The following is an 11,892-nucleotide window of genomic DNA, read 5'->3' as shown; positions in this document are numbered from 1 at the left end:
CAGCGAGTCCACGATACTGGATGGCATAATTAAATAACTACACAAAATATTGATTCGACTGAGTTTTAATATTTTATTAGCTCACCAAACGCAAAACTTCCCCAAAGAGAAAGCGTTCCTCGCGAGCGTATAGCGCTGCTGACTGCAGTGACCGGATGAGCCTGTGTTTCTGCTCTCAGAGGTTACTATCTGGGAATAACATAACGCTGAATGGCTCGATTGACCAATCAGAATCAAGTATTCCACAGAGCCGTGTAATAATGACCAATAAACTTTGCCCTCTGAGCCTCACCATGGTTTTCTCTCGTCCGTCGGCCAGCTTGCGCTTCTTGTGCGCGTGCTTTCGCTCCACTTCCACATCAGTGTACACACTGGACAGATCCTCCAGCAGGACCCAGGGACTCGAGCTCAGAGAACCTTGGCCTGTAACGACACATCCCACCATCACACTTCTACTGCGCAAAGAGACACACAGGCAGATTAATCAATCACAACTAATATATATATACACACGGGTATGAGTGAGTGTGTGGGTGAGTGACTGTGAGTGAGTGTGTGGTAGGGGTGTAACGGTACACAAAATTCACGGTTCGGTACGTACCTCGGTTTTAAAGTCACGGTTCGGTACGTTTTCGATACAGCAAAAAGAAAGAAAATGCCAGAGAAATTTCCTATTTGTTAAAAGAAAAAATATTTTTAAATAACTGAGTTTTCCTACATCTTGAAACTTTCAGGTTTATAAATGGGGGTCATCTTTGAAGGATGAACAAATAATGTTTTGGTCATCACATTAAAAATAACATTTAAATATATATTTATTTATATATTATTTGAGTTTTGAAGTGCTGGAAAAAGATGTGTGAAGTACTTGAAAGCATTTCACTATTCCAGCCAAACTGGTTACAGTTAGTGTTACTGTATTAAATCCATGGTGGATGTTGCTGGTCTGTGGACGTAAAGTATTACTAGTTCATTCACGGCACAATGTTTCTCCTTGTGTCCACGTCAGCGCTGTTTGATCTAATAGAGGTCTACGGTTAATAACGGAGAAATGTGAATGCTTCTCACTAGATCTCGCAGCGATGTTATTACTTCAGTGGCGAATTCAAATGTTTTCTTTACTGGATCTCTTAGCGCTGTGTAGTAAGTTACAGTGTCGCTTGATCGAGATCGGCTTGCGCTGCACACAGATGTTGCTGGTCCGAATTGATAAACGGTCCGTGAAGCACAATATAATGAGTAGCGCAGTTTCGTTCCGCTTTCATTACGCTTGCCATTTGATGTTGCGCAACGTTGTGGTGATCGCGCCAGCGCGAATTTTGTCGGCAGCAAAAATGGTCCAATATCGTTCTGTTTGTATGCGTACCGAACCGGAAGCCTCGAACCGAAACGGTTCAATATGAATACATGTACCGTTACACCCCTAGTGTGTGGGTGAGTGACTGTGAGTGACTGTGAGTGACTGTGAGTGACTGTGAGTGAGTGAGTGAGTGAGTGAGTGACTGTGAGTGAGTGAGTGAGTGACTGTGAGTGACTGTGAGTGACTGTGAGTGACTGTGAGTGAGTGAGTGAGTGAGTGAGTGACTGTGAGTGACTGTGAGTGAGTGAGTGAGTGACTGTGAGTGACTGTGAGTGACTGTGAGTGACTGTGAGTGAGTGAGTGAGTGAGTGACTGTGAGTGAGTGAGTGAGTGAGTGAGTGAGTGAGTGAGTGAGTGAGTGACTGTGAGTGACTGTGAGTGACTGTGAGTGACTGTGAGTGACTGTGAGTGAGTGAGTGAGTGAGTGAGTGACTGTGAGTGACTGTGAGTGACTGTGAGTGACTGTGAGTGAGTGACTGTGAGTGACTGTGAGTGACTGTGAGTGAGTGAGTGAGTGAGTGAGTGAGTGAGTGAGTGAGTGAGTGAGTGAGTGACTGTGAGTGACTGTGAGTGACTGTGAGTGACTGTGAGTGAGTGAGTGAGTGAGTGAGTGACTGTGAGTGACTGTGAGTGACTGTGAGTGACTGTGAGTGACTGTGAGTGAGTGACTGTGAGTGACTGTGAGTGAGTGACTGTGAGTGAGTGACTGTGAGTGAGTGACTGTGAGTGAGTGACTGTGAGTGAGTGACTGTGAGTGAGTGACTGTGAGTGAGTGACTGTGAGGGACTGTGAGGGACTGTGAGTGACTGTGAGTGACTGTGAGTGAGTGAGTGACTGTGAGTGACTGTGAGTGACTGTGAGTGACTGTGAGTGAGTGAGTGACTGTGAGTGACTGTGAGTGACTGTGAGTGACTGTGAGTGACTGTGAGTGAGTAACTGTGAGTGACTGTGAGTGACTGTGAGTGAGTGACTGTGAGTGACTGTGAGTGACTGTGAGTGACTGTAAGTGAGTGAGTGACTGTGAGTGACTGTGAGTGACTGTGAGTGAGTGAGTGACTGTGAGTGACTGTGAGTGACTGTGAGTGAGTTGCCTCACTCACTCACCCTGGAAGAGCGACGGCTGTACGGCAGAGACGTAGTGGAACGCGCAGTGAAACAGCACCAGTGAGCAGCAGGTCACGATCTGACCACAGCAGCGGGAGAACCCTTCTCCATCCGCAGCAGACATGTACCGACACAACTCCGTTACACGCTGCAGGAGCTCCGAGTACGACCTGCAACACACACACACACACACAGAGAGTAAGAGCTGATCATACGCATCAATCATTAAGGGCCCTATCATACACCTGGAGCAATGCAGCGCCAGGCCGACGCAAGAGTGTTTTGCTAGTTTCAGCCCGACGCAGTTTTCAGTTTCATTCCTCCATGCTAGCGAATCCGCCATGACACGAGCGCAACTGGCTTTTAAAGGGAATCGCAGATGAGACTCTGATTGGTTAATTGCACATTACGCCCAAAACACACTCATTACTCATTAAGAGAACAGTGATAACCCTTTTAGACCATGTGCTTAGATCGTTACAATAGGGCCCTATGACATCGTTCACAGATTCTCACCGGCTTCCTTTCTCTCCCTGCCAATCACAGAGCGAGCCGACGACACGCACCATCTCCAGCATGCGCTCCCACGGCTCCGTCACCACTGACGACTTCTCCGACAGCCCGTCAATCACAACACGCTGACTCCGCCCCCTTCCCGGAGACTTCAGACCACCCACTTCCTGTGAGCCTGACCAATCACAAAATAGCATGTTATTGAAATAGACACGGTTGCCCGTTTCATAATTGATTAACTTTGCAACATTAATTCTGTTATTTTCCTGTTTACTTCTATGAAGCTGCTTTGTAAAAATCTGTTTCGTATAAGGTGCAATTAAATGAAACAAAATGTGCACTACTATAGAAAACACACTATTTATGCAGTATGCAAATTCATGGAGTAATAGCAGAATAACATGCGTTTACCCTGAATCTGTCCGTCCGCCGACGGCTCCTTTGTGGCGTAGCAAATATAAAACTCGGCTGCTTTGTGCATGTACTTATACAGCAGACTGACGGGGAGACACATTTCTGGATTATTCAGAATCAGCGGCAGGACGTCACACACTGAGAACCAGACCAACAAAATTGCTCAAGGAAAATAAGCACAAAAACACACAAATAAAATAATGAAGAGATGATAAATTTGTACCAAACAACTTCCTGAAGCAGTTGACGGGCGTGTCCAGGTCCTCGACAGTCTCCGCCTCTAACAGGGACTCTCCCAAGCTCACCTGGAAGAGAGGTCAAGGGTCAGAGTAGGGCTGTCACACCGTGTCCAAACCAAGCGGCAACATTCTAATCTGAAAAATGAAGAAAAACTGCAATACCTTGAAAATCCACTAGGGACAGGTCCCAAAAGGGAGCAAATATCCATAGACCCCCAATTCCCCATGTTAAAATGTCCGTTTTCACAGCATAAATTCATGTTTTTACAGGTTGGTCCCATGGACTTTTATTGTATTTTTGGATAGGTTCCGAGTGCCTGACAACTGTGAGGGGGGTGAATTTTTTTCTAACTCGGTAGTTTAGATATAAAATGTATGACAAATAAGAGCGTGGTTAACTTTGATTGACAGCTTGATTGACAGCTGATAACGGGCTGCGTCGAGTGGAACTCCTGAAATTTGACGTCTCGGCCATGATCTGACACAACACATCACACCACCTCTGTATCCTTTCTGAACATTTGTATTGAAATATCGTACATAAAATGTGTTGCTCTGCTATAAACTGTACTAACCGACACTGTAGGAGTACTTCGCTCCATTTTTTCCGGTAAGTGACATTCCACTACTATTTCACGTAGTTAGCACTATCTAGCATCAATGTTTGTGGGCAGTGGCACTGCAACAGTTAGCATTAAATCGCCTCAGATAAGTTAGCGTCCGAGGTACTTTACCTATGGTTATAACTGAGGTTTGAAACACTGTAAATGCGTCTACCAAATGAATAAATGTAACATAAGAATAGACTGATCTGCGAGCACATTGGAGTGTTCTTCAGCAGCTTTGCAGTGAATGTAGTCGCCATAGACTGTAAAAAGTAGCCTATCTTGTAACGGTAGATAGCTGAGCTCGGCTGAAGAGGCGCGTCCACCGGCCGGCTCAGTCTCACACAAAGCCCGCCCTTTTACCCATATATGGATTGGCCAGAAGGTGGGCGGGGTTAGGATTTCCCAAGATTTTCAAAAGATGGCGCCGCCCATAAACGGCCTCAAAACCGTTATTCAGAAAGTCTATGTGTGACGTCACAGACGCTTTGTCCATATTTTTTACAGTCTACGGTCCAAACTACATGCGACGCGCGATAAAAGGCGTCTTTCATGTTAATCAGAGTTTTTGTCCTAACCAGCCGAAACGGTTTCTGTTTTTCTGTGACGTCGCGCTGGAGCAACAAACACAAAAGTGTGGCAATGATAATCTCAGGTGCTGTTTATGTGCTTTATTTACTGTTAAAAGTGTGTGATGTGACTCTGAATATCATACAGTGCTCCAGCTTTGTAGCCGTACAAGCAACAGTGGATAATTCACCTCAGATCTTGAAATTAAACAAATGGAAACAAGAACGTTCAAACTGTGAACAAACAGGTGTATTCTTTGACAAAGATTGTTTTAGTAACTCAGTATCCTATGTGTTTTTAATAATGTTTAAATGGTGTAATATTTGTGAATTTGATTATATGTAGCCGACTTATCCATGTTCTTGCGAGTGCCGTCAGGATGACCATAGATATCCATAATAAAGGCTAGATGTTTCGTCCGCGCTGCTGGCCAATGGAGGTCGGCGTCCGCACTGGCGGCCATCTTGTCACAGGCAGCTCGCTCACTCGTAACATTGTGTTTTAATGGTGCATGTACTTTTTAAATAACCATAACTTGCTCAATTTTCTACCGATTTCCAAACGGGTTGGTTTGTTATAAACGTCAGAGATGTAGTTATGACACTGCATACTTATAAATAATGATTGTATAAATAAATAATCATCCAGAATTATAGCCACGTTAATAACGTTTGTAAGAAACCAAACCGTTTGTAAATCCGTCAAGATTTCACCGAGATAAGAGTATTTGTGTTCGTGCTGATCACTCATCTTACATCAGGCACCACAGAGCCCGCCAGAAAGCTTGCCTGTGGCAAGATGGCCGCCGGTGATGACGATAGAGACTCCGCCTTTATTATTATGGATCTCTATGAGGATGACTCTCTGGTGCCACGAGTGCCACGTTCTGATTGGCTGTGGGTTTTGATTGATTTTGACGCATCTCGCAGTCGCGTCTAGTGTGGACAGACTAATTATTTGTCTCTGGAATCTTATGGTTCGGACACGGTGTTACGGTGAAGGAATTTCCCTTGTGGTAATTTTGAGTGTCTCAATAGCGCGATAAGCATTTATTTGTCAGGAACAGCGCTCAATGAACACAAACAATACTGTATATGAGCTAGAGTTATAATAGGCTAATATTCACCCTTGTGGGTTTATATTATAATATATGCATTATCGCCATTTATTTCTATATAAATAAGTGTTACGTTGTGGTCATTCTAGACAGGCTGTCACTCAGCGCAGTTACACTGTTACGCCACAAGGTGACGGCAAGGGACTGTCTTTGAGTTATTAAACCGTTCATTCAGCGAAAAATGCTGATTCATTCAAAGATTGCTGTAGTGAAACAAGGTGTTAATGATTTCATAAGGCTCAGCTGACCGGCAATGCGTCGTTTGGGCAACGAGGACGCAGATGATCACCTGAGATTTGAGCGCTGACGCCCTTCATGGTAAATACCCGTAAATGTTAAAAGGATGATACAGCGAAAGATCTCGCTTTCCTTGGACACGGCAACCTTTTCACGAACACATGACTTGACCTCAAAGACAGACGCAGGTCATCGCACGCGCTCAGTCGATCTTAGTCACTGTCTGTTCATAGGCTTGTTAAGTGCAAATCACCATGCTAAACATAGTCTTATTATCATTTTTAACTTATTTAATACTCAATACACCTTCACGAAGTGCAAAACAAGAATGAAAAAAGAAAACGCGAATATCGCTGCGGTTGGCTTGTCAGTATCGCAGTATTGCAATATTGCGGTTATCGCGACAGCTTTAGGTCAGAGGTCATGCAGGGTTTGTATTAGGTTGGAAAAATAATTATTTCTCAAACGTTTATGCATCAACCCACAAAAGAATTATTAGTTTGTGTGTTTAACATGTTTTAAACATATGTGTGAGAGCCTTCAAAGCCTTCAAAGCTTAAATCAAAAAGTTTTATTTTTCCATTAGCCTATTATAACTCTGGCTCATTTACAGTATTGATTGTGTTCATTAATGAGCGCTGGTCCTGACAAATAAATGAAGTATATTAGGGAAGAAAGATCTGTGTGTGTGTGTGTGTGTGTGTGTGTGTGTGTGTGTCTGTGTGTGTGTGTGTGTGTGTGTGTGTGTCTGTGTGTGTGTCTGTGTGTGTGTGTGTGCGTGTGTGTGTGTGTGTCTGTGTGTGTGTGTGTGTGTGTGTGTGTGTGTGTGTGTGTGTGTGTGTGTGTGTGTGTGTGTGTGTGTGTGTGTGTGTGTGTGTGTGTGTGTGTGTGTGTGTGTGTGTGTGTGTGATGAATCCACTCACTCCATGCTGAACGACAGACTCCGGGAATCTCTTGAGTAACAGCAGCAGCATCTCCGCTTTCTCCAGCGTGTTGAAACACTGTTCTGTGGCCTTCAAGAGCATCTTACACTGAACTGGACCTGGAAGAGTCTCAAAAACACCTGCACACACACACACACACGCACACGCACACACACGCACACGCACACACACGCACACGCACGCACACGCACACACAGACAGACACACACAGACACAGACACACACAGACACAGACACACACAGACACAGACACAGACACACACACACAGACACACACACACACAGACACAGACACACACAGACACAGACAGACACACACACACACACAGACACACACACACACAGACACAGACACACACAGACACACACAGACACAGACACACACAGACACAGACACACACAGACACAGACACACACACACAGACACACACACACACAGACACACACAGACACAGACAGACACAGACAGACACAGACACAGACACACACAGACACAGACAGGCACAGAGACACACAGACACACACACACACACACACACAGACACACACACACACAGACACAGACACACACAGACACAGACAGACACACACAGACACAGACACACACAGACACACACAGACACACACAGACAGACACAGACACAGAGACACACAGACACAGAGACACACAGACACACACACAGACAGACACACACAGACACAGAGACACACAGACACACACAGACAGACACAGACACAGACAGACACACACACAGACAGACAGACAGACACACACACAGACACAGACACACACACAGCCACACACACAGACACACACACAGCCACACACACAGCCACACACACAGACACACACACAGCCACACAGACACACACACAGCCACACACACAGACACACACACAGCCACACAGACACACACACAGACAGACACACACACAGACAGACAGACAGACACACACACAGACACAGACACACACACAGCCACAGACAGACACACACACAGACAGACAGACAGACACACACACAGACACAGACACACACACAGCCACACACACAGACACACACACAGCCACACACACAGCCACACACACAGACACACACACAGCCACACAGACACACACACAGCCACACACACAGACACACACACAGCCACACAGACAGACACACACAGACAGACAGACACACACACACACACACACACACACACACACAAAGTTACTAAAGAAACTACAATGATCACATGCATGTTATTCAACAACAGTACAATAGTTATTAACTAGTTATAACTACATGTTATTAAACAAACTACGGTTATTATTATTATTAAAGTTCCCCTATCATGCCTTTTCAAAAATTACCTTTCATGTAGTGTGTAATAAAGCTGTTTGTGAATCTAAAAGGTCTGCAAAGTTTCAAAGATCAAAGTACATCACAAATAAAGCTATTGTGTCCTAAAAGAAACAATAAAAGACACTTTTATTACTGTTCGTATCACTGTGATCAAGAGCTGAGATTCAGATATGATAATGAGCGTTTGCTTTCTGACCAATCACAGCAGAGCAGCTCTCAGAGAGGCGGGGCTTAGAGAGACTGAAGTGTTTCAGACACTGAGAGAAAAGAGCTGAAGCTGCAGTGCAGATTATGAGAGAATAAAGTGTTTTTGATCTTAGATGAATGTAAACCTGTTGTGAGACAGTCCGAAACAGCCTTTAAAACACATAATACTGCACTTTAACTAAAAATAAAACCCATTTTGATGTGGGTCACACACCTTTGAGAAACTGTGCGTGTTTGTCTTGGCTGTCGTTTCGTAACGCCGCAGTGATCACTGCGATCTCACGCCAGACCACCGGCTGCTCAGGGAAATTCACGAATCTGTGCACCAGAAAAACAACTTTAAACGACAGAAGCTTGCAATCATGAACTCATCCAAAGTGAAAGTGTGTGTTGTGGACTCACATGTCGTACAGGAGCCTGCCGGCGGAGGCCGTCCTCTCGGCGTTGCGCTCGATGCTGTACATCTCATACTGCACACACATGAACAGAACACACACATCAGACACAAAACTGCCTGCAAACACACTGCACATACACACATTCAGATATGCATATGAACTTACAAGGCATTCAAGACATACATTTAATCAGTTCATGAATCGATGCTTGTCTGCATGAACACCAATTTAATACAGTAACCTGGAAGATTAAACTAAAATACATAAAAAAATATTTTCCAAATAATATTTTACATTTATTTATAATACAGCGGTTGGCCAATCACAACAGACTGCGACATCTGACCAATCAGAGCAGAGCATCTCTCGGAAAGGCGGGGTTTAGAGAAAATTAATCCTTAAAGGTACAATATGTACGTTTTTTGTAATAAAATATATTTACAAGACACTTTCACAGTGTGATATATTTCATGCAGTTGTGTACTTACATTATCCCAAAAGTTCCCAAGGATTTGTAAAAAACAAACAAACAAAAAAAAAAATCCAGTTTTTAATAATGGTCATTGTCGCCTATCAATGACGTAATATCCGCGCTTATATATTGCATTATTGCATATATTGCACTTTGCTTGTACTTCAGTAACGCTTTTTATCAAGTCTGGTGACCAAGTCTATGGCAGTGAAATTAAATACAGTATGTGTTGCACACAAATATTTAGCCATTACTTGCAAATACTTTTAATACGACTGTTTTAAACGTGTAAAATTGTGCAGCATTAACCCACCAAATAATTTGACAAATAGTCACATATTAGTAACAGGCTAATAGCATAACATTTCACGTTCTTGCAGCTAATTCATTACGATGACATAACATAGTGTGATAAAACGTACAGCTAATACAAAAACTAATTTATTAGCTGATATATAATTTATATGATTCGTGAATTCTATTCATCTCTGGATGGTGAAAACGACATCTCCCATAGTTCCACTCTCCTTCACATCGTCATCAAGCTTCGACTTTGTTATTGTTTTGAAAATGCGACCTCTGGCGGCGAAAAAATTACATATTGTACCTTTAATCGAACCGTTTCAGACACTGTGAGAAAAGAGTAGGGCTATTGTTTTCATAGTTCAAACACACATGACACTATATATAGGATGAGGATGGTCCGTGACATCTAGAAGATTGAAAACCCCTGAGCTAGAGCACTGAATTATGTGTGCACTGCAGTGAGGCTGTTATTGTATATGATCGTGTGTGTGTGTGTGTGTGTGTGTGTGTGTGTGTGTGTGTGTGTGTGTGTGTGTGTGTGTGTGTGTGTATCATCATCACCTGTATGTTGAAGTCTGTGGGGTAGAGGGTGCGCGCGGTGATCAGCCAGGCTTTCGCTGCATACGGGTCCTGTGGCACGAGCTCGCGCGCGCGCTTCACCAGGAACTCACAGTCGCCCTGCGCGGACATTTGACCCGTTAACGGGGGGAAAAATAAGTAAAGTAAAGATAAAACCCCTCAGATGTTCAAAGACTAAAGCACAGACAAGAAAACACCGGGACGACTGCCGAGTGTTTAACTTCCGGGTTGAACCGGGTCCGCTCCTTTCAAAATAAAAGTCTCTTTTCCCAACTCAGTGAAACCAACACACAGGCTGCATCCGAAATCGCTTAATATTTAGTAGACAAAAACAGTATGAGACAAAAGAAGAATGTCTGAATTGAATTCACAGTACCCATACAAGAGCAGAGGTGTAAAGTCCAGGGGTCAGAAAGTAAAAGTCCTGCCATGTTTATTCACTAATTAGTTCTATCTCCTAGCTGAAAAACTGTGCTAATTAGCAAATCCAGGTGATTGGGACAAAATACTGAGGAGGACTTTTACTCTCTGAACCTGGACTTTACACCTCTATAGGTAAAAAGCACCTAAAGTTGTGCCCGTACTGCTGCTACTACTTCCAATGAGATTATGAAGTGTAATACAATGATTATTACTTCTATAAGGACACAGGAGAGGATTAATTTTTTAGGGTTTTAAAAATTTTTTTTTATTGATGTTACAATCGCCACGCGCTGATCACAGATCAAACAACTTTTACATTACTGATGAAGAATCAGAAAAAGAAAAATACATATTTCTTATCTTTTATCATTTGCTTATGTTTTATCATTAATCATTAGCTATATCATGTGAAATGTATGTTTAACGCTTTTCTTTTATTACTCGTCATCCCTCAAATGTAGCCGATTGACATAGGATGAACTTTTGTGCTTGCTGTTTAGATGAGGGCAAAAGTCTGTAATTTTCTGATAGACAGACCACAAATGCTCGAATGTCTCAGAATATAGTAGGCCTAAACCAATGTTATCTTAGCTAACATCTTGCAGTGCGCGGGTTGAGAACCAATTGCAAATGTTCTATTGCCAGAATATAGCCTACTTTTCTGATGTATTTAGTGAGATTCAGTCAGACCGAGAAGTGATGGATAAAAAATATTTTTGAAATGAATTATAAAAAATAATAAAACAATGATTGATTGAAAAATTTAGATAAATTTGTAATAATAATACAAATAATATATAATAATAATAATACAAATACTAATAATAGTAACTAACAATAAACAAGTTTTTAACCAAATATCTCTGAGTAAAATAATATTGCCAGGAGAGTGAGCAAGAGATAAGTAATGTAGCCTATATGAGCTTTGCTAATATTTTTATATCATAGTAGCCTGTGTTTGTTAATCATGCCAAACACTATCTTTTCTTAGAATTAGCTCTGTCCTCTTGGTGTTTTTAACAATTTAGAAGCAGAACAAATTAGCCTTTTCAACAT

At 42.8% G+C, this 11,892-nt stretch overlaps 1 protein-coding gene across 2 annotated transcripts in view; it reads right to left on the bottom strand.

Annotated features, from left to right (window-relative positions):
* Positions 1 to 10,652, bottom strand: part of ints10 (integrator complex subunit 10) — a 27,929-nt gene extending 17,277 nt beyond the window's left edge. The window contains exons 1-9 of one of the 2 annotated variants that reach the window (XM_056244233.1): positions 10,396 to 10,652; positions 9,061 to 9,128; positions 8,873 to 8,976; positions 7,083 to 7,222; positions 3,615 to 3,696; positions 3,389 to 3,529; positions 2,981 to 3,152; positions 2,465 to 2,634; positions 293 to 417 (exon numbers count right to left, since the gene is read on the bottom strand). In XM_056244233.1, the coding sequence (XP_056100208.1) occupies positions 293 to 417; positions 2,465 to 2,634; positions 2,981 to 3,152; positions 3,389 to 3,529; positions 3,615 to 3,696; positions 7,083 to 7,222; positions 8,873 to 8,976; positions 9,061 to 9,128; positions 10,396 to 10,524 (1,131 nt within the window). In that variant the 5' untranslated portion in view covers positions 10,525 to 10,652. The remainder of the gene's footprint in view (positions 1 to 292; positions 418 to 2,464; positions 2,635 to 2,980; positions 3,153 to 3,388; positions 3,530 to 3,614; positions 3,697 to 7,082; positions 7,223 to 8,872; positions 8,977 to 9,060; positions 9,129 to 10,395) is intronic. The other variant, XM_056244234.1, reaches the window with a different exon arrangement.
* Positions 10,653 to 11,892: the final 1,240 nt, after the last annotated feature.

Source organism: Rhinichthys klamathensis, unplaced genomic scaffold (assembly GCF_029890125.1).
Source record: "Rhinichthys klamathensis goyatoka isolate OS25496 unplaced genomic scaffold, OSU_Roscu_1.1 h1tg000947l_1, whole genome shotgun sequence".
Taxonomy (NCBI): Eukaryota; Metazoa; Chordata; class Actinopteri; order Cypriniformes; family Leuciscidae; genus Rhinichthys; species Rhinichthys klamathensis.
The sequence above is the reverse complement of the archived record's forward strand: the minus strand, read 5'-3'. Positions and strand labels throughout refer to the sequence as shown.